The sequence below is a fragment of the Schistocerca nitens genome, chromosome 9 (assembly GCF_023898315.1).
Source record: "Schistocerca nitens isolate TAMUIC-IGC-003100 chromosome 9, iqSchNite1.1, whole genome shotgun sequence".
In the NCBI taxonomy this organism is placed as follows: domain Eukaryota; kingdom Metazoa; phylum Arthropoda; class Insecta; order Orthoptera; family Acrididae; genus Schistocerca; species Schistocerca nitens.
The window spans coordinates 314,226,774-314,250,497 of record NC_064622.1 but is presented as its reverse complement, the minus strand read 5'-3'; the positions used below and the strand labels follow the sequence as shown (position 1 = coordinate 314,250,497).

The 23,724-nt window shown below is 43.9% G+C and overlaps 1 protein-coding gene across 1 annotated transcript in view; it reads left to right on the top strand.

Annotated features, from left to right (window-relative positions):
• The first annotated feature begins 5,640 nt into the window (after positions 1–5,640).
• The window catches only part of LOC126204205 (radial spoke head protein 3 homolog), a 340,719-nt gene continuing 322,635 nt past the window's right edge, over positions 5,641–23,724 (top strand). Inside the window, exon 1 of the mRNA XM_049938604.1 lies at positions 5,641–6,584. Within this exon, the coding sequence (XP_049794561.1) occupies positions 5,641–6,584 (944 nt within the window). The remainder of the gene's footprint in view (positions 6,585–23,724) is intronic.

Here is a 23,724-nt window from a genome sequence, read left to right as displayed (position 1 = left end):
GGAAGAGTTTTGTCACGGCTGGCTCACCCAAGGCCATCAGTAGCTCTAATGGAATATGTCTACACCCAGGGCCTTGTTTCAACTTAAGTCTTTCAGTGATCTGTCAAATTCTTCACGCAGTATGATATCTCCCATTTCATCCTCACTACATCCTCTTCCATTGACATAGTATTTCTTTCAAGCACATCAACATTGTGTAGACCCTGTATATACTCCTTCCACATTTCTGCTTTCCCTTCTTTGCTTAGGACTGGTTTTCTTGATATTAATACAGGTGGTTCTCTTTTCCCCAAAGGTCTCTTTAATTTTCCTGCAGGCAATATCTATCTTATCCCTAGTGATTATGCTTCTACAGCCTTACATTTGTCCAGTAGCCATCTCTGCTTATCCATTTTGCACTTCTTCTCGTTCTCATTTTTGAGGCTTTGTATTCCTTTTCGCCGGCCTCATTTACTGCATTTTTACATTTTCTCCTTTCATCTATTAAATTCAGTATCTCTTCTGTTTCTACTAGCCCTCGCCTTTTTACCTACTTGATCCTTTGCTGCCTTCACTATTTAATCTGTCAAAGCTACCCATTTTTCTTCTATTGTATTTCTTTCCCCTGTTCATGTGAGTCGTTCCCTAACGCTCTCTCTGAAACTCTCTACAACCACCGGTTCTTTCAGTTTTTCTAGGTCCCATCTTCTTAAAACCAAGAAATTGTGGTCAAATTTCATATCTGCCCCTGGAAATGTCTTACAATTTAAAACGTGGTTCCTAAATCTCTGTCTTACCTTTATATAATGTACCTGAAAGCTCCCGTGTCTCCATGCTTCTTTCACATATACAACCTTCTTTCATGTTTCTTAGACCCAGTGTTAGCTATAATTCATTAAGTTCTGGTTCTTTCAGTTTACCCAGGTCCCATCTTCTTAAATTCCTTCACTTCTAATCTACAGTTCATAACCAATAAATTTTGGTCAAAGTCCACATCTGCCCCTGGAAATGTCTTACAATTTAAAATCTGTTTCCTATATCTCTGACTTACCAATATATATATACGAGGGCTATTCCGAAAGTAAGGTCCGATCGGTCACGAAATGGAAACGACTATGAAATTCCGATAAAGCTTTGCACAGATGTGTTGGGTAGTGTCTCTAGTATAACCCCAGTTAGCATCACGTCGCTCTTCTCATTTCTGAGCTCGCAGTGAGTGCGTAAAGATGTCTAGAAAATAGTGTCTGCCGCCAAGTACGGGGGCCTGGTGAGAAATTTCCCCTGAAGCTATGCAGCTAACATTACATAACTGTCGTGCTGTTTCGTCTTCAAGACAATTCTCAGCCGCATTCTGCAGGGGCAATGAAGATGCTCCTGCATCGTTTTCAAATGGAAATGTGAGAGTACCCACAATACAGCCCGTAATTGTCTCCCTCTGAGTTTCAGCTCTGGTCACATGAACCGCTGGTTATGAAGACAACATTTCGGCACAAGACAACGAGCCGTAGGCCAGCGTAGAGAATTGGCGGAGAGCACTGGCGGCTGCCTTCTATAGCGAGGGTATGGGAAAGTTGGTACAACGCTACGATACACGTCTAAGTCGGGTCGGCGACTATGGAGATAAGTAGCTGCAAGGTGTATCTAACTGTTGCAAATAAAAGATTTTTGATTTTTACCGTGGTTTCCATTTCGCGACCTATCGGACCTTACTTTCGGAATAGCCCTCGTATATATATATATATATCTAAAACCCCAAGTGTCTCCATGCGTCTTCCATGTATACAGTCTTCTTTCATGATTCTTAAACCCAGTGTTAGCTATAATTAAGTTGTGCTGTGAGCAAAATTCTACTAGGCGGCTTCCTCTTTCATTCCTTAGCCCCAGTCTGTATTCACCAACTACTTCTCATTCTCTTCCTTTCTCTACTATAGAATTTCAGTCCCCCATGACTATTAAATTATCGTCTCCCTTAACTATATCGATAATTTCTTTTATCGCATCATACATTTCTTCAGACTCTTCATTATGTGCGGAAGTAGTTGGCATATAAACTTGTACTGCTGTGGTAGACATGGGCTTCTTCTCTATCTTGGCGCCGGCCAGAGTGGCCGAGCGGTTCTAGGCGCTACAGTCTGGAACCGCGCGACCGCTACTGTCGCAGGTTCGAATCCTACCTCGGTCATGGATGTTTGTGATGTCCTTAGGTTAGTTAGGTTTAAGTAGTTCTAAGTTCTAGGGGACTGATGACCTCAGAAGTTAAGTCCCATAGTGCTCAGAGCCATTCTGTCTTGGCTACAACAATGCGTTCACTACGCTGTTCGTAGTAGCTTATCCGTGTTCCAATTTTTTTCATGATTAAATCTACTCCTGCGTTACCGATACTTGATTGTGTATTTATAACCCTGTATTCACATTCCTGTTCCTCCTTTCACCGAACTTCACTAATTCCCACTATAGCTATCTTTTACCTACCGCATCTATTTCCCTCTTTCAGTTTTCTAACTGATCTGCCCGATTAAGAGATATGACATTCCGCGCTCCGATCCATAGAGCGTCAGTTTTCTTTCTCCTGATAACGACGTCCTCCTGAGTATTCCACGCCTGGAGATCCGAATGTGGCACTATTTTACCTCTGAAATATTTTACCCAAGAGGATGCCATCATCATTTTCTGCTTTGCTAATGTTAGATTATAGTACTGTCATTATGTTATATTCTCTTTTCAGTACTGGTTTGGTACTTGTTCTTTAACTGTTGTTAGTTAGGTTGAAGTGTTTGATTTCGAAAAATGTTGTGGGCATATGTAGGTTATGAATGAGCTTTGTAAATTTGTGATTGAAAGGGGAGGGGGGAAGGAGCTCCTCAAGAAAGAGGCACATTTCCGTAATTATGTATTAGGATGCAAACACAGTAAAAAAAGTGAGCCATAGCCACAAGATGAACTACCTATACTCTTCGTTTTCCATAACGTTTATGCTGCCGTCGGCAAACTAAGGATTCGTTCACCATCGGGTAATGGAGTTGTCGAACGGCTAACGGAGTGTACAGAAGCCCCCCGGAGCCTGCAAAACATACGAGCAACGACGGCTTTTCGAAGAGAAATGCACTGCTACTGCACAACTGCCGTTAGCGCCTCAGGGCAGGGTATTGATCACGAGACCTTTAAAACTGAGAAACAGGCTGCTATCGCAAGCAAAATCTGACAGCGAGTTGAGAGGGCTTTACTGGTTTCTTACACTCAAAGGCGAATAAGAGGGGGGAGGAGAACAAGATGAATATGGCGCAGAAAGGGGAAGAAGAAAGTAGCGGGTAGCGTCGTGTGGCGAGAAGTATCGAGGAAATGCCGGTGCGTGGCACCACGCGCTGTTCAGCGCATGCGCCGGGGCTGTCCGACTGACCAGTGGCCACTTGCCGTGACCACTGTCCCTCTCGACCCCCACCACATCCCTCCCTCCCCTTACACCACCTCGCTGGAGGGTGGGAGTGTTTTAATGCACCGGCCAGTTCGTCTGGAGGACCTACGGAGAAGAGGTCACTGCTGTTTGGGGCAACTTCTTACTACGACACCGATGGAAGTGTAAAGCTAAGTGTTTAAACATAAAAAAAAACAGATTAGTACATCGTCCCTCAAATTTACAGCACACACTGAAAGTTCTAGACCAGCTTACATGCATCTGTCACCACCGTGTTACACTAATATCGTACATGGCACATAATCCAAATAGGATTACTTCATGCACTAAGGCATGTTATAAAGTCGGTAGCAGTAGAGGTTGACTAGCTCTATCCTATGTGAATTAAGTTTTGACAACTACAGTTCAGATTTTTCAAGTGTTATGTACACCAGAATCACGAGTCGTAATTAATAAATGCTGAAGTGGCCTAGTTGCAACAATTGTGGTAGCTTGTTGCACGGTACAACTGCCATACGTGCAGTAAAATCGAAATTCGTAACAGCAGAATACACGCGAGACTTCCTTCGGCGTTTGAGGTAGATTTCCTTTTACAAGTTCTAAAATTCTATGTAATTGCGAGATTTCAATTTCAGGCTGAGACATGATGTAAAAATTTAAGAAAGAAAATCTTTCCCCACAGGTGCTTTACAATATAAGTCTCACGATGAAAGATGAATAATGCGAACTGAGATCAGTGAGGAAAATTTAACTGAGACCTTCGTTGTATTTCTCGGGGCTCCTGCTTTAAGGGTGTCAGAGCTAAGTGTGGTTGTTGTGCTCGCTGCGCTTGTGTACGCTTTGCTGCCGCGAGCGCATTTATTATTCGAGAGCGGAATCGACCACAGTGAGCCATAAATGCACTTTGGACAGGCAGCGCTATCGACTGCTACTCCGGACGAGCGAGAATTCAGTAATCGAATTCTGACTGCCGGTCAAAGTCACGCTAGTTTCAGACAGTAGGAAAAAAAAAACATTTTATAGCCATGCATCGACGACAATATAGTGCGCGTTTCACGAAATTTTAATTTGTTCATAACTTAGCATTTCAGTTCCAGACATTTGGCAGACAGTCATATAGAAAAACGTCCATAGACACGAATAAAATTGAAACTGTTGAAATTCACGAATAAAAATAAATCTGTTCTCTGCAGTTTTTTTTTCTGGGCATTGAAGGTATACCAGATCTGCATCTATAGTATACATTCGCGGGAATTCGCTTTCAATTTCGATCCGAGAATCTAATATTGTTGTTGTAAAATGCTAATGTTTGGAAAGTGATGAAGAGGAGAATAGTCGCGCTATTAGCAAAAAATATCTACGCAACAACACGCAGCGTCGTTTCAAATCTCAAGATAATTTGGACTAGACGACTTACCGCAGTCTTGAAGAAAGTGGTTTGTGGTAATGCCCGTGTAAAGACTGAATGAAGATAAATTCTCCAACTGAAACCTCCAATGACGTGTTCAGTGAGTATGTAGTTGTTTTAATGACGTCACCATTATTCGAGAGTCACTATTTGGAGATTAACAATGCCTGAAGGACACAAAATCTGTTGAGGAAAACTGTTATTGAATAACTTTTTGTTACATATACACTTAACACTTGTTAGTGAACTTAACATTTGTTAGTGAACTCTAAAGCAAATTAGTTTCCAGCACTATTAAGTAGGCTATTTTTCTTTAAACTTTTTTCTTTATCATGGGAAATGGAAGAAAGAAATGTGATTGATTTTGGAATACTCAAGACAAACGTCCGATAGGTATGGGAAACATTTAACTCTAATGAAGTAAGCGTAGTGTAGCGTTGACTAACTTTTAAGAAGTAAAGAACTGTTTCCTGATAAATCAAAGTCGTGCTGCAAAGATTCTTCTCTCATATTGTAAATATTGTTACTGTATAAGTAGTAGTTAACGTATTACATTCTGAGAACGGGTGAAGTCTCACGGTTCAAGTCTAAATCGTAAACTATAATCTGTAATATCAGCAGATTATTTCAGAGATTCAGTGAATTTTTGACTTCCCTAAAATTTTGCGGCGGATGATTTACCCTGTACATATAATGTGGGTAACTAAAGACATTTGGTCAGTAATAGAGGCTAGGAGACAGTGAAGACTTGTGTACTTCAAGCAGAAGCCCGTTTTCTCGGATACTAAGAAGGCGATAGAAGGAAGTGGTGTCTTCCTATGAGCAAGGCCGGTACTCTGCAATGCCCGTCATCTCGAGACCGAGAGGTGTGACGTCATCAGGGTCAGGCGGACGAGGAACATCGTCCACGTCGGCGACAACGACCACCACGTCGACTACCGTAATCGTCAACGACTTGAACGACGACATCTCTGTGACGTCAGCGAGCTTCACCCTTCTGCGCGACAATGAGCCGCTGCCTCCGGAACACCAGGAGCTGAACGTGAAGGCGCTGCAGCGCAAGCTGATGGAACTGAAGGCCGAGAAGGAAGGCGTCCCACTCTTCACCAAGACCAGGAAGTACAACAACAACAACAATAACAATAACCGGATCACACGGTCACAGAACAACATCTCAGACCCCAAGAAGAAGAGCAACGTCGCAGGGGAGAAGGTGCTAAGTAAGTCGGTGAACAACCTGAGCGCCAGCCTGGTGAGCAACAACGCCGGGCACAAGGGCTATCACCGCAACTGCTACACGAGCGCGGGCCCGGCCGACTACTCCTACTTCCACCTCTACGGCACCATGGCGGCGGCGGCCGTCGCCAAGCACAACAACTACCGCAACAACCTGCAGAACGGCGCCGCCGGGGCGCAGAACGAGTCTCCCAAGCTGGCGCGCAAGAAGCGCTCCTCTCCAGGGGAGGAGGGCACGCCTCCCCAGCAGCCGGGCGGTCGCGGCCGCGCGGCGCCCGCCGGCCAGGGCAGGGAGCGGCCCATGTTCGTGACGACGGTCAAGTCGGGCTGCTTCCTCGAGCCGCCGCCGGAGCTGGCCGCGCTGCTCGGCCTCCCCAGGGCTGGAGGCCTGGACCAACGCCAGGTGCTGCTCTACTCCTTCTCCAGCCAGCCGCGCGTGCTGCCCAGCAACGCCGGCCGCCAGCAGGTGCACAAGGCGCGCTGCCCGGCGGCCGCCTTGGCCGCACAAAAGCAGCAGCAGCTGCAGCAGAAAAACGGCGATGCCAAGAAGTGAGTAGCGCCGTGGCGCCCTTCATACAAGGGACTTTCGATAAATAATTACCCACAATTTTGCTCTCAGAAGATATCTCCTTTAAGACTTAGAATTTGTTGACATCAGTCAACATTTCTTTTCGTGTACTACTACCTGAGCACCAGGAATTGCCCAGCTATGTACTTATACCAATCTTATATTAGTCCATCTGCTTCTTCCCTCACTCCCTCTCTGTCCATCTCCCCCTTCCCTCACTTCCTCTCTGTCCATCTCCCCCACCCACCTTCTGTCCACTTCCTCCACTCCTACTCTCTAACCATCCTCTCCTGCTCCTGTCCCTCTCTCTCTCTCTCTCTCTCTCTCCACCTCCTCCTTATCATTCTCACTGTCAATCTGCTCCTCCCTCCTTTCTCCATCTGCTTCTTCTCCTCCCACCTCCAATTCCCTCTTCTCCTCCCCCCTCTCTAAGTCATTCTGCTCCTCCCCCTCCCTTTGTCAATCTTCTCCTCGCTACTGTCTGTCCATCTCCTCATCTCCCTCTTCCTCTTCGTCTCCTCCTCTTTCCTTTCTCTGGTCGTCTCCTCCTCTCCTCTCTTTCTCATCTCATCCTCTCCCCACACCATCTCCTCCCCTTCCGTTTCTCTGTCCATGTCCTCATCTGGCTTCTCTCTGTCCATTGCCCCTCTCCCTCTCTCTGCCCATCTCCTCCTCTCCCCATCACTCTCCACATTATTGTCCTCACACCAATCGGAAACTGGTGGCTCTTACCCCCCACACCACTTCTTTCCAGATTATAACTAAAATGTCAACCATATTTGGTTGGAATCATTCCAAGGGTTTACTATGAGGTTTTTATGCTTGGCTTTGCCTGTGTACTCACACACAAGATCTATTTCACGTACATTTAATATATTTCACATATATTTGGACCCATATTTCCGCTATATTTTTAGTGAATTTCGGTCTGGATTTTCATTTTCACGCAGCTCAATGTTTATGATGTCAGATCTCCTGAACTACTTTGTATACACTGATATAATTTTACAGGTACGTCCAGTAGTATATGTCGCTACAGTCTTCAAACTAGCCGGCCGGTGTGGCCGAGCGGTTCCAGGCGCTTCAGTCTGGAACCGCGCAACCGCTACGGTCGCAGCTTCGAATCCTGTCTCGGGCATGGATGTGTGTGCTGTCCTTAGGTTAGTTAGGTTTAAGTGGTTCTAAGTTCTAGGGGACTGATGACCTCAGAAGTTAAGTCCAATAGTGCTCAGAGCCAATTCTTCAAAATATATTATGAATAGAGTTAGTAGTAAAGAAGTAACAAATTGAAACATACTTGGTGCAACAGTTTTTCACAAATCTCAGTGTTTATGACGTCATACTCCTGAACTATATGTTAGACAATGATTTTTTTTTTACGTTCATTGATTGGCATATGTGGCTGCCGCCTGCGAAATTAGTTGCAAATCGAGTTAGTAAGAAAGATATAACAAATTTAAATATCGTACATGTTGTGCAGTATTTCACGCATCTAAGTACTTGATGTCATACCTCTCCGAAACTGTGTGTCCTAGAGTGATATATTTTTGTAGGAACTTTCAGCGACATGTGTGGATATTATTTGGACAGAGTCAGTACCAGCGAAGTAATAAATTTTAAACGTCTTGCTTGATGCGGTAGTCCTTCACGCATCTCAGTGTTTATGACGTCACATCTCCTGATTTACGCGTCATAGGATGATATAGTTTTTCTGGTACATCCACCGACATATGTGAATACTGCCTGCCATGTGTTCCGCAAACAGAATTAGCAGTAAAGCAGTAAATTCAAACGTCATGCTTTATGCGGCAGTTTTACTGCATGAACAGCGAAAACGTGGTAAGCGTAAACTTTTTTCCTTTCATCATTTACCAGGAGTTATCGGCGAGATAAAGATTCGTAAGGTTTTGAAATTATCTGTAAAGTTTGTTTCAGGTTTCTAAGTGCTCCCACTCTCAAATACTGGATGACTGAAGTATGGCTAATCGCACGTCCTGGACTAAACTGCTTTTTCACATCCACCGCCGCCCCTTTGATAGATGGGTGATTATTATCCCACTGGATGATTTTCGGACACTGAGGGATATGTGCACCAAGTTTGGTTGAAATCGGTCCAGTAGTTAAGCAGGAGATGTGGAGAACATATATGCATACATACGTACAGCCATTTTTATAATATGCATTTATTTTTCTACAGAGTGCTGTAGCGGTCGGAATTTTGACAGCATTAATCTAGCTGAGAAACCCAGCGTTGCTCGGGTATGTACTTCGAAACTTTGTATCCATGAACTTACTTTTTTTTTAACTTATAAAGCTTCCTTCCTTTCAGAAAGGCCACAGTTCGTAGTAAATGACGGAAAATGATCGAGTAAAACAAAACTAATATCTGGCGTTCCCCAGTCAAATGTTATAGTCCTTCTGCTGTTCTTGATCTACATAAACGATTTAGAAGACAATCTGAACAAACCTCTTGGATTGCTTGCAGATGGCGCTGTCATTTTCTGCCCTGTAAAACCATCAGATGATCAAAACCAATTGGTTCAAATGGCTCTGAGCACTATGGGACTTAGCTCCTGAGGTCATCAGTCCCCTAGAACTTAGAACTACTTAAACCTAACTAACCTAAGGACATCACACACATCCATGCCCGACGCAGGATTCGAACCTGCAAAATGATTTTGACAATATATCTATGGTGTGGAAAGTGGCAAGTGACTCTAAATAATGAGAAGTATGGAGCCATCCACATGCATCCTAAAAGGAATCCACTAAACTTCTATTACACGGTAAATCACACACATTCATTGTCCGTAAATTCAGCTAAATACTTAGGGATTATAACAGAGATAAGTTTAAATTGTAACGATCACATAGATAATGTTGGGGGTAAAACGAACCAAAGTCTGCTATTTATTGACGGAACATTTAGCAAAAGCGACAGGTCTATTAAACAGGTCTACTGAAGAGAATGACTACCTGCTCATCCTCGGCGCTTTTTGGCGTATTGCTGTGCCACGTGAGATCGGCATCAGATAGGGTTATTGGCGTATTGCTGTGCCACGTGAGATCGGCATCAGATAGGGTTATTGGGAAGTGTAGACACCTAAAGTACAATTCAGTAAATTCGTTTTACCTCGTCAGCAAGTAAAATATATATAAAACATATCCACCGAAGAAAAACAATTTCCTTGAATTTTTAGTACTCGAAGCGAAATGAGTAAATCTATCCAAGTAAATTGAATGTTAGCTTGCATTCGTAAAGACAAGATTTCTGTGCTTAGTTCTGTCACTGACGTAAACTTGCGTGAATACTTCTGCCACTAAGATAAAAAAAAAGGAATTAATAGCGCAATCTATTGCTCTTTGGTGTACTACAAAACTAAGAGCGCCATCTATTGGCTTTTCGGTGTACTACAGGGTAATGATTAAACTTCCGAAGTAAAACTTTAAATTACGATATCTTTTTGTGTTCTGAGTTTGATGAAATAAAGCCTGTGCGCTTTCCCAAGCTACGTTCAATTTATCTGTGAAAACCCCATGCAAATTTGTCTTGTAGTTTTGCAGATTATTGTGTACAAGCAGACAGTCACGACTGTTTTACAGTTTTGTTATTAGTTTGAATTTGCGCTTCACTGCGTCATTTGCGTATTAAACCAAACGAATCACTACACCTAAAATTGCACTCAAGTGCAGCATAAAATCCATCTCTACTAATAATGAATGGGTAAAACTTCTGTATCTGTTCTGTAAATTTATTTGCCAGAAACTGATTGCGAATGATGTAGGGACTGTAACAACATACAATAAGACTATTTTTAAGAACTTTGTTTGTCTATTTGAACAAGCTAATTTCCAGTAGCAGTTGACGAATTTACAGGTAACTTGAGCGTAGCTGAGGCCATCATATCAGCTTTATTTAATCAAAATCGGATCACGAAAAAGAGAACACTTATTTCATGGTTTTACAACAGTGCTCGACTTAGTAGTTCGGATGTTTACCTCAGTGTCATGATAATCACAGCATAGTACACCAGAGAATCAGTACATGGTGCTCTTAGTTTCATAGTGTACAGAAGAATCAATAGATGGCGGTGTCAATTTTTTTACCTCAGAAGTATTTTCGCAAGTTTACAGGTATATCAATGACGCCACTGCCTTCCACAGTGGTAACGCCGGTTTCCGACAATTCACCGAAGTTAAGGACTTTCGGGCGTGGCTAGCACTGGGTGGGGTCACCGTCTGGATCTCCTGAGTGCTGTTGGCAAGCGGGATGCATTCAGCCCTAGCGAGGAAAATTGAGGAGCTACTTGATTGAGAAGTAGTGAAAAGTGACAACGGCTGGAAGGGCGCTGCGCTGACCACATGCTTCCGCCTCCCCCCCCCCCCCCCCCCCCCCCGTATCCACACTCCACACAGCCGGTGACGCCTAAGTGTTTAGGATGACACGGTGGCTGGTCAGTACCATTGTGCCTTCATGGGGTTTTCGGAAGGTCTTCTTTTATTTGTCTGTTTTTGTGTCAATGACAGAATTAAGCGCCACCATGCTGTCTTTACCAGTACAAACTAACATTGAATTTAGTTCGCTAGTGTTAATGGATTTATTGGTTTCGCTTTGTGTATTAAAGGCTTTACAAAATAGTTTCGCTTCTTTGGATAGGTTTAACTTATATTTGACTTATAGTTTAGGAAAAACGAATTTATTTAGTTGTGATTTCAGTTCCTACTTCTCATTGTCTGCCACCGGTAGCTGAGTGGTCAGCGCGACAGCATGTCAATCCTAAGGGCCCGGGTTCGATTCCCGGATGGGTCGGATATTTTCTCCGCTCAGCAACTGGGTGTTGTGTTGTCCTAATCATCATCATGTCGTCCCTATCGACGCGCAAGTCGCCGAAGTGGCGTCAAATCGAAAGACTTGCACTGGCGAACGGTCTAAACGACGGGAGTCACTAGTCACATGACATTTTCATTTCTTTTCGTTTTCTAGTTAGAATGTCTAGAGAATGGTCGAGTCTTTCTCAGTGCACCAGGACGACTAAAAGACAGAGAACTATACGGTGTGAAGAATTCACTGAAGATCGTGAGGCAACACTTGAGCTGTGGGTCGAGAAAATCAGGCTTTAACCTGCTCTTTGGAAACACTTTCCGAAAGCGAGGTGAAACGGGACTCTGATCGATAGCGTCAGGCATTGTCTTGCTCCTCACTACATATGATAAAGAAGTCGCCGTCCATTGTTACTTACAACGGAAACTCCCCGTCGCTCCCCTCTCGGATTTAGTTGTGATATTGCCCAGTGGAGAGTCTGTCAAAAACTGAACACACATCAAGCATGAAAAAAGGAAGAAGGTGTACTGAACTCTGAAAAACGAAGAGAAGTAGAAAGTTTGTGTGGTCCAAGCTCAAGGTTTGCAATATCGAGCGACTTGGCATAGCCACGGCGTCGTGGTTATGTGTTCACGGTGTTGGAGCCGTCGGGTCATTGACGTGTCTGTTCGCTGTATTCAAATTTGTGTGTGTCCCTGTGTACAGTCTGTTTGTGACAGTGAAGTATGCCGCCCCTTGTAGCCGAGCGGTTCTAGGCGCTTCAGTCTGGAACCGCGAGGCCGCTACGGTCGCAATTTCGAATCCTGCCTCGGGCATGGATGTGTGTGATGTCCTTGGGTTAGTTAGGTTAAAGTAGTTCTAAGTTATAGGGGACTGATGACCTCAGATGTTAAGTCCCATAGTGCTCAGAGCCATTTGAACCATTTGAACAGTGAAGTATAAGGAAGGGATCTGCAGACGTACATACCCCCTGTTCTACACAAGTACTGTATGTTATGACTTTTGCGATCCTTTTTGGAAGTGTTGACTCTTGAATCACTTCGTTGTAACATAGTTCAGACCCTTTTATTTGTTGTTTTTATTTCTGTGAGAGGTTTGCTCTCACTATTCATCGCATTTAGTTGCGACAGTAATATATCCGTACCACATGACTCGTATTATATAACCAATGTATGTTATGTTATGTTATGTTTACCGGGGACCTAGAAACGACGGAGAGGCTCCGTCCCCGCCGCAGCCGCAGTGGTCCGCAACCCCAAGACGACTACCGTGGTCCACTTCACCCCACCGCCGCCCCACACCGAACCCAGGGTTATTGTGCGGTTCGGCGCACCCGGTGGACCCCCCAGGGAACGTCTCATACCAGACGAGTCTAACTCCTATGTTTGCGTGGTAGAGTAATGGTGGGTAATGGTGGTGTACGCGCACGTGGAGAACTCGTTTGTGCAGCAATCGCCGACATAGTGTAGCTGAGGCGGAATAAGGGGAACCAACCCGCATTGGCCGAGGCAGATGGAAAACCGCCTAAAAACCATCCACAGACTGGCCGGCTCACCGGAACTCGACATCAATCCGCCGAGCGGATTCGTGCCGTGGACCGGCGCTCCTTCCCGCCCGGAAAGCCGCACGACCAACCGGAAGGGCTTAACCAATGTACAGTATGACACCTGTCGAGACTACAGAAGAATAGACACGTCTATGACTAGGAACAGTTCATAATTTTGTGAAAACGAAAATATTGGGGGACGAGAGACATTTGAACACTGACCTCCCGCTTTGCAGTCCAACAAGCCGGCCGGTGTGGCCGAGCGGTTCTAGGCGCTTCAGTCTGGAACCACGGGGCTGCTACGGTCGCAGGTTCGAATCCTGTCTCGGGCATGGATGTGTATGATGTCCTTAGGTTAGCCAGGTTTAAATAGTTCTAAGTGTAGGGGACTGATGACGTCAGACGTTAAGTCCCATAGTGCTCAGAGCCATTTGAACCGTTTTGCAGCCCAACACCGTTACCCCACAACCATGACACTGTGGTTCTTACTGTTCGCTCGACGTTGCACATCTTAAGCTTGTACCGTACACTGTTTCTATTTTGCATCTTTTTTCACATTTCAGTGCACATCTCGTTCCTCTTTCGATGCTTGATCTGGGTATAGTTGTTGACGGGCTACCCTCTGGGTCATTTTACCACTAAATCTGAGGGGGCTGCGATGGGGAGTTTCCCATGTTAGTGCTACCCGAGCAAAGTTGGGGTGGGTCGCTATTATTAAAGAGTAATGAATCACAGTTTATTAAATTGCACTTGACTGTTCCACTTGGTAATTATATAAAAGGATTAGGAACGCCAACGGGAAGAATGTAAAGAGATTTATCATAAATATTTGTTGTAAGAAATAAAAATGCCTTTGCACGATGCTTATACAAACGAATTTACGAATTACATTTGTTCGTAATGAAAGAAAATAATAACTTTCTCATTATCAATCACAAAATTCTTGCGGTCGTTAGCAGGGTGTTTAAATCGCGCTTATGACAGACGGAACTGGCGGGCTGGCTTAGATGAGAGCTGTAATGTACAGGGTGATTCAAAAAGAATACCACAACTTTAAAAATGTGTATTTAATGAAAGAAACATAATATAACCTTCTGTTATACATCATTACAAAGAGTATTTAAAAAGGTTTTTTTTCACTCAAAAACAAGTTCAGAGATGTTCAATATGGCCCCCTCCAGACACACAAGCAATATCAACCCGATACTCCAACTCGTTCCACACTCTCTGTAGCATATCAGGCGTAACAGTTTGGATAGCTGCTGTTATTTCTCGTTTCAAATCATCAATGGTGGCTGGGAGAGGTGGCCGAAACACCATATCCTTAACATACCCCCATACGAAAAAATCGCAGGGGGTAAGATCAGGGCTTCTTGGAGGTCAGTGATGAAGTGCTCTGTCACGGGCTGCCTGGCGGCCGATCCATCGCCTCGGGTAGTTGACGTTCAGGTAGTTACGGACAGATAAGTGCCAATGTGGTGGCGCTCCATCCTGCTGAAATATGAATTGTTGTGCTTCTTGTTCGAGCTGAGGGAACAGCCAATTCTCTAACATCTCCAGATACTGTAGTCCAGTTACAGTAGCACCTTCGAAGAAAAAGGGACCAAAAACTTTATTGGCTGAAATGGCACAGAAAACGTTAACCTTAGGCGAGTCACGTTCATACTGAGTTGTTTCCCGCGGATTCTCAGTGCCCCATATACAGACATTGTGACGGTTGACTTTCCCGTTAGTGTGGAAAGTTGCTTCATCACTAAACACAATCTTTGAAACGAAAGATTCATCTGTTTCCATTTGAGCAAGGATAAAATCACAGAAATCGATTCTTTTAATCTTATCAGCTGCAGACAGTGCTTGAACCAATTTCAGACGATAAGGTTTCATAACTAACCTTTTTCGTAGGACTCTCCATACAGTTGATTGTGGAATTTGCAGCTCTCTGCTAGCTCTGCGAGTCGATTTTCCTGGGCTGCGAACAAATGCTTGCTGGATGCGTGCTACATTTTCATCACTCGTTCTCGGCCGTCCAGAACTTTTCCCTTTGCGCAAATACCCATTCTCTGTAAACTGTTTAAACCAACGTTTAATACACCACCTATCAGGAGGTTTAACACCATACTTCGTTCGAAATGCACGCTGAACAACTGTCGTCGATTCACTTCTGCCGTACTCAATAACACAAAAAGCTTTCTGTTGAGCGGTCGCCATCTTAGCATCAACTGACGCTGACGCCTAGTCAACAGCGCCTCAAGCGAACAAATGTACAACTAAATGAAACTTTATAGCTCCCTTAATTCGCCGACAGATAGTGCTTAGCTCTGCCTTTTGTCGTTGCAGAGTTTTAAATTCCTAAAGTTGTGGTATTCTTTTTGAATCGCCCTGTATTTTACCGAGCAGTAATCCAGCTATAGGTGTCGCGGCGGAAGGCACTCTGCAACTAGGCTGGTGTCGTCTCGTAGCAGCAGGCAAGAGTGCCGTGACAGGCTGGTATCTTTCACGGCGGTGCGTATGCGGCGGGCAGTGCCGTCACCATCACAGGTCTCCTCTTTTCCGTCTCGCTAACAAGTGTCTTCTTTATCGACACGATCACAAATATCCAAGCGCCCATCTCTTTGCTTTCCTCGAGCTATGTCCCTGCGAGTGGCCACATGCTCTATTGTCTGGCTCATATTCTTCTTCTGCCAATCACATAATTGTTTTCTATCGTTGTTCAATGTTCTGTGCCTCCTGCAATTTTCACGGCTTATTTTGAGTGGAATTCCTTCATTAGATCATCTCCATGTCGCCAGTTAAGTTGACTTCTTAAATAATAGAACCCAGTACGTTGTCCTCGATGGTGAGTGTTCATCGGAGGTGAGGGTATCATCTGGAGTGCCGCAGGGAAGTGTGGTAGGTCCGCTGTTGTTTTCTATCTACATAAATGGTCTTTTGGATAGGGTGGATAGCAATGTGCGGCTGTTTGCTGATGATGCTGTAGTGTACGGAAAGGTGTCGTCATTCAGTGACTGTAGGAGGATACAAGATGACTTGGACAGGATTTGTGATTGGTGTACAGAATGGCAGCTAACTCTAAATATGGATAAATGTAAATTAATGCAGATGAATAGGAAAAAGAATCCCGTAATGTTTGAATACTCCATTAGTAGTGTAGCGCATGACACAGTCACGTCGATTAAATATTTGGGCGTAACATTGCAGAGCGATATGAAGTGGGACAAGCATGTAATGGCAGTTGTGGGGAAGGCGGGTATTCGCCTTCGGTTCATTGGTAGGATTTCAGGAAGGAATTTTGGGAAGATGTGGTTCATCTGTAAAGGAGACCGCTTATAAAACACTAATACGACCTATTCTTGGGTACTGCTCGAGCGTTTGGGATCCCTATCAGGCCGGATTGAGGGAGGACATAGAAGCAATTCAGAGGCGGGCTGCTAGATTTGTTACTGGTAGGTTTGATCATCACGCGAGTGTTACGGAAATGCTTCAGGAACTCGGGTGGGAGTCTCTGGAGGAAAGGAGGCGTTCTTTTCGTGAATCGCTACTGAGGAAATTTAGAGAACCAGCATTTGAGGCTGACTGCAGTACCATTTTACTGCCGCCAACTTACATTTCGCGGAAAGACCACAAAGATAAGATAAGAGAGATTAGGGCCCGTGCAGAGGCATATAGGCAGTCATGCTTCCCTCGTTCTGTTTGGGGGTAGGACAGGAAGAGATGATGCTAGTTGTGGTACGAGGTACCCTCCGCCATGCAGCGTATGGTGGATTGCGGAGTACTATGTAGATGTAGATGTAGATGTAGTTAAGGATAGAATCCTGTGTTCTGGCCGTTTGTCAGCCCTTCCTCCTGTGCTAAAATCAACTTCCATTTGATTGCGATCTTTCCCACATCACAGACTCTAGAAGACACTCACAGCAAGCATTCTCTCCGTTAGCAACCTTCACATCGTCCATTTCACATCGGCATTTCATGTCCCACAGTGGCATCCAATTGTCCTCTGCTCCTTGATCCGATAAGGTCCTTTATACTCTTCTCCTCTGCCCACAGTTGCGGCAACGACTCTACGTATCCCACGTAGAGGGCGCTGGGTCTGGGCTAAAGGGTCGAAGAGGCAGTTATGTCCAACCCAGTTTTTCATTAGTTATCAGCGTTCTGAAACTGTGTGGGCGTCCAGTGTCCTGTTTTTGTGACATCCAACGCTTCTAATACGGTTCCTGACATTCTTAAAAGTCTTCACTCATACCTCTCAATTGGTGGTCGACCCACCTGGAAGAACTTCCACGAGAATGACACCATCACTATTCTAAAAGGCTGTCATCATGATTTTTGCGACAGACGAAACTATCTTGGATTTATTCTTTTTCGGTTATTGTTGATGCTGCCACTTCAATGGCTGCCATTATATTTCTGGCTGAAAGTGATGCACCCAGTTTTCATCACCTGTAACGAGACTTGACAGGCGAGCCCCTCCATTCGGCTCGGACTTCTCCAAAAGTTCAGATGAAGTGTCTTTTCTTTGAATCTTACGGTCTGTCGTGAGCAGTCGTGGAATCTATTTGGAACACATCTTTGAATATCCTTGAGTCTCAGTTACTGCTCACGCACTTCCAACGTTGTAGAACCAACTGTCGAATCATGATGCGCTTGTGTGCACCACTAATGGAAACCACACGATTCAAAATTTCACGTGCAGTGGCTGTGACACGACGTTCTGAAAGTGGTCGATCATGGAACACACTTTCTGGATTTCCTGACGCTTTAGTTCTCTTTACTCATCGCCCAAAAGTACTCCCATCAACTGTACTATTAAAGATACAGTGCACAAAAATTCTTACGGATATCTACCACCGTTTCTCTCTCCGCAACCAAGAATTCAATTATGGTATGTTGCTTGTAAGGAGTGAAATGCGTAGATCCCACTTTGATGCTTTACTGTGCCTCTGCCATCTGTCGGAATTGTTCGAAACTTCACAAACGTGCAGAAGAAACATCAATTTCAAGCACCTAAAAGGACATTTTCCTGTGCAGCGTGTTTCACAATCTATGTTGCACACTTTTAGGAGGCGTATAGGGGACTTAGAAGATCAAGTTTTACATAGAAACCCACGCCCGGAAATATCATCCAACGACGCTACAAGAGCGTCAAAGTTACAGGCACCGGCGCCTGTAAATGTTTGTTTATACATGGTGATTCACTGATGTTAAAAACTTCCAAGGATGAAGGAGGGGGATAAATGTATCAGTTTGAGGTAAGGGTCCCTGTATCGGAAATAAAAGAGTCGAAAGTTGTAAACGAAAACCGTTTTTATACCTCTGACTGTTGTTGCCAAGACTGTAGTTGTAGGCAACTTCCAGAAGTGATAGTATGGACCAAAGCAAGGAACAATGTCTTGTAAACGTGGGCTCCAAAATGCATGCTTAATAGCTATGAGCGCTTGTTCAGTAGAGGAGATGTTGGGTTGGGTTGTTTGGGGGAAGAGACCAAACAGCGAGGTCATCGGTCTCATCGGATTAGGGAAGGATGGGGAAGGAAGTGGCCGTGCCCTTTCAAAGATACCATCCCGGCATTTGCCTGGAGTGGTTTAGGGAAATCACGGAAAACCTAAATCAGGATGGCCGGACGCGGGATTGAACCGTCGTCCTCCCGAATGCGAGTCCAGTGTGCTAACCATTGCGCCACCTCGCTCGGTCAGAGGAGATGTGTTCCACACTATCATTGCTCAAGTCCCATTCCGGTATTCAACCGCGGGTGAAATAGTCGTTCTACTAATAATTTACGAACATGTAAGTTAGGATCCAAGCAGCCAGTTGCCCATCAAAAAAATGGTTCAAATGGTCCTGAGCAGTATGGGACTTAACATCTGTGGTCATCAGTCCCCTAGAACTTAGAACTACTTAAACCTAACTAACCTAAGGACATCACACACATCCACGCCCGAGGCAGGATTCGAACCTGCGACCACAGCAGTCGCGCGAGTTGCCCATCGCTAGGCCATCTAGTCGACAGTAAAATTTATTATTAAAAGAAAAATAATTGTATGATGTTAAGTCTCAACAATGTGATAATTACAATTACTTAGTCAGCGCTTGATTTCGTGTAAAGAAATTGTCTTCAATAATTAAGATTCTATCTCCCAAATGGATACTTCTGTACAATTTAATGTCAAGCGAAAGTGAAATGCAATTATCTGAAAAAGCTTTTTCTAGTAATTGGCGTAAAAGCTCTTTGCGGTTTGAAATGAAGACGGTATTTGGAAAACGGATTCGTTTTTAAGTATTTAGAGCAAGTAGTTACTGGCAGATTCTCCGGGGTTTCCTATTCCCTTAATTATGGGACGAACCGGAAAATCTTTTGTGTGTGTTTTATCTCGATCTTCACAGCAGAAGCTTTAGAATTCATTCCTCAGAGTTTACGCAGAAGGTCTGGAGAAGTAATATTAAAACAGCCATCTAAGCAAGATTTGAGACTTTTAGAGTAAGTATGTGTAATGTCACCATGCACTTCTTGCATGCCTTTTCCCTGATAAGATATTAACGTTTTTCACCGTGTTTTCTCAATTGAGTCAAATCAGTCCTTTGAGTATCAGTCTTCCATTGAATTTAGTTTGACAGTGGTGTAGCTGAATGGTGGTTCGTGCCTTAGAATATTCCGAGGCGGAAGTTCATTATAGATATCATTATACGTAACCCCAAATTAATAGATTGGAAACTTCAAAATTCTCAGTTGTCCATACTGATGTAAAAAGCACATTTTGGAACTCCTGAAACGACTTAGTTCCGCCACATTTGCACTTAGAATCATTGCAAATCTTGGAGAGAGAGAGCTCAGTAAGCTGACATATTTTGCATATTTCCATTAAATAGGTCATATGGAATAATATTCTGGCGTAACTCGTCTTCAAGAAAGAAAGTCTTTATTGCTCAAAATCGTGCTGTATGAAGAACATGTGGTGCTCGCTCGTAATCATCTTGCAGACATCTGTTTAAAGAGTTGGGATTTATGACTACTGCTTCACAGTATGTTCATTCCCTCGTAAAGTTTATTGTTAACTATCCACTACAGTTGAAAGCGAACAATGAGGTACATAATTATAATACCAGAAGGAAAAATTGACATTCATTACTCCACATTGTTGTCTCTATCTTAAAAAGGGTTGCACGATGCTGCAACCAAAATTTCTGATCATCTACTGAGTGTTATAAAATGTTTGACAGAGAGCAAAGTAAAATCTGAAAACAGACTGAAGAAGTTTCTCATTGACAAATCCTTCTTTTCCTTAGAAGAATTTTTACGATTGTAATGGGTAAAGTGTGGTATGTAGGAATTACTAACTCACATCTATGTATTAAAAGTATATATAAAATAAAATGAAATAAAGTTACAACTGTTGAGCATATAGCCATATTTACAAATTAATTTGCAATGTGAATATAAAATGACTCGTTTCACATGCTAGCAGTTCATCATGCAGAATGATTCCTGGACTTAAAAGTAACTAAATTACTAATTAACCTTCCCACCGGACCCTTTTTCACATTGAATATTAAGTACATTTGTGATTGAAAATGATTAATTTCGGTTTCCTATGTATACATGGATTATTGAGTGAGAGGTAATTGACGCACTTAAAGTTCAAAGGTCTATGCTTCAATTCCAGTTGTTCCTAGAGCATTTCACGCAGGTAGCATGTTCTTCAAGCTTTTTCAAGTACCTGTGCATGTTGTAGCACAGATCGGTTTCCACTCGCAGACATTTTTGGAAGTGGGTGTCTTTCTGTAAGTGCTCGGGTGATCCAGTTTTGAGGTCAGGTGGAAACAAGAGGATACCATCTACAATAGGACACTGCTACGTAAGTTACAGCGTAATTCCGAGCAACCTTCAGATTAATAAATCTGTATTACAATCACTGACGTGAGCTGTCAACTCCTGTTTCCTGCAAACCATCAGCAGCATAAAATAATTTGCACATTGTCAACTTTTGAAGTGGTGGTCGACAAATGACTCCGTCGTATATTCTGTATGTCACACGATAATTTCTCTCTGGGCGTGATACAACTGCATGAGACAAGCAGCTGTGAAGGGAACTAACGCCTTGGTGGTCCCTAACGACAAACTATACCCTTCAACTCCAACCATTTTTTCTGAATTTGTAACAACGTTTAGGGTCTGTTTATTGATAATTTATGTTTTATAAAGCTTGAAATGGTCAAGAATGTAGAAAATCGTCCTTAATTTTCAATATGCCCTTTATTTCTCTGGCCCGCATGTTTGTAAACTGAAATCGATTGTGGTAACAGTCATCTTCAGATGATGCAATATCGTTACAGAGTCAAATGTTACACACAGTCCAGTCACATTGACGTGATCAACGCCCATATCGGGGTCAGAGTGGAATAAGCGCTGAAACATGGCAGGTGACAGCCGTAGCAGTGCACGTTCAAAACGGTATGATCATTCGATTTCGTACCAAGGGTGCAACCGTTTCCCAAATGGTTATGTTTTTAAACTGTTCGTGTGCCGCAATGGTTAAAGAATACCGTGCACGGCAAAATGGCGCTATCTAAAATTGGCACTGAGGCAAGTGTAGTGCACCACTGGCTATAGACGACAGGGGTGCGGGTTTGGACGAATAGACTTGCAATTGTTGAGCAACTGGTCGCCCAGATGAACCAAGGAACTTGAACTGCATCTCGTGAACGACGGTTCAGAGAAAGTTCCTGACACGCTCCTGGTTCATGCACCCATGCTGACTGCTGTTCACCTGGGCGAAGGTTCGAATTTGCACTGCCAGTACCACAACCGGACGTCGACTGAGTGGCGAGAATTAAGTTTTATGGTCCTTCCGATAGGAGTTGGCGCGTATGGCGTGAAACGCCTGAAAGGAAACACCCTGGAACAAATGTCGGAAGGGTCCAGGCTGGAGAAGGGGTCGTTATGGCGTGGGGTCTGTTTTCGTGGCATTTCCTGGGTGGCCTAGTGATTCTGGAGAACACACTAGATCAACACAACTATGCATCTATCCTTGGGGATCATGTCCACCACTACATGCAGTTTGTTTTTCCTCTGCACAGTGGCATCTAGTAACAGGCCTGCAACACGTCACACAGCTCGCAGTGTTCATGCATAGTTGGAAGATCACCAGGATGAGTTTACAGTTCTCTCCAAGCAACGAAGGCCCCGGATTTAAAACAAATCGACAGCCTCTGCTACCGCCTCAGTCGGGCTGTTAGCGCTATGGATCCTCAACCGAGAACCTAGCAGCTGGCCATAGCACTGAGGATAGCAAGGCTCCATGTCCACATCGGTCACTTTGAGAACCTCATTGGCTCTCCTCCCGCACGACTCGCAACTGTTCGCGTTTCAAAAGGTGGTTATACAAACTTCTGAGAGGTGATCACATTAATGTGATTGGAGAGTGTACAACCGAATACCGAGCCACTACTTGATTGTACAAAGTGTGACGTCTTACACTCTGTAACGATATTTGTGATCAGAAGATGATTCGTCACACTATCGAAACAGGTCGTCTCGTTTTATAAACTCTCGACCTAGACAAATAAAGGTTATAGCAATACATGTGACTTTGTAAATCGGGCAGTTAAGGAGATGTGTCGCCATTAGGCTCTGCAAATGCTACTGCTCTTTGACGTCTGGAAGCCTATTCCAGTCGTGGTGATCGGTAACTAATTTTTAATAATTGATTACTCGAGCCCAACACTGCTGACCTTCGTAGCGGGGCGAGCACGAAGTTAGTGCGATCTGCCGGGCAGGCAATCGGAAAGCCATCAATGTGGCGACAGGCGTGCGTGTAGTCTATGGACGCCGCTGATGCTAAGAGCCACTCAGTGGTAGCGCACTGCATTTCTGAGGGCCGCCGAACGGAAATACTTTATCCCTCAGATTTCAGAACCGTTGTGGCTACCTCTAACTAGCAGTCACATGTCTTTGAATAAATGATGGCACGAAACGTCCTTAAATTCTTCACTACCCACTCTGTATTGCCATTACACTATCTGACTGAAAACCTCCACTTAGACATCGCTGTACATCTGACGGTATAAGAATACCTTACTGGGCGTCCTTTATCTATTATTAGAACATCTGACCGTGGAAGCATTCTTTCCAGAAATACACTGTGCGAATCAGGCCTTTAGCGACAAAATTACAGCGTGGTGCATGAATGTTTTCGATTATTTGGAGTAAGGGATCCGGAGTAAATGCATTTCGTTTGGTTTTTTATCCCCATTTATATGTGTACGTAAGCTGCACTGAAAATATCTGCACAAGTGTGCGGATTTCAACAGTATGCGCAGTGTATCTTGTTGGAAACAAACTTATTCAATTCACTAACGGCACTTGTTGTTGTCTATGGTAGCGTACAGTTCATTCTTCGTCCACAAAAATGGTTCAAATGGCTCTGAGCGCTATGGGAATTAACATCTGATGTTATCAGTCCCCTAGACTTACAACTACTTAAACCTAACTAGCTTAAGGACATCACACACATCCAGGCCCGAGGCAGGATTCGAACCTGCGACCGTAGCAGCAGCGCGGTTCCGGACTGAAGCTTCTAGAACCGCTCGGCCACAGTCGCCGGCAATCCACTTACAAATCTCCACATGCAACAGGTGAAGTAGCAATGCAAAATTGTTATTTACTGAATTAAAAGGTTGGAGTAACGTCGTAAGTTGCATTACGACGTCTCCTTTAAATATGTAGGTTGTTCAGAAATTCCCATTAGAAACTTCTAGGACT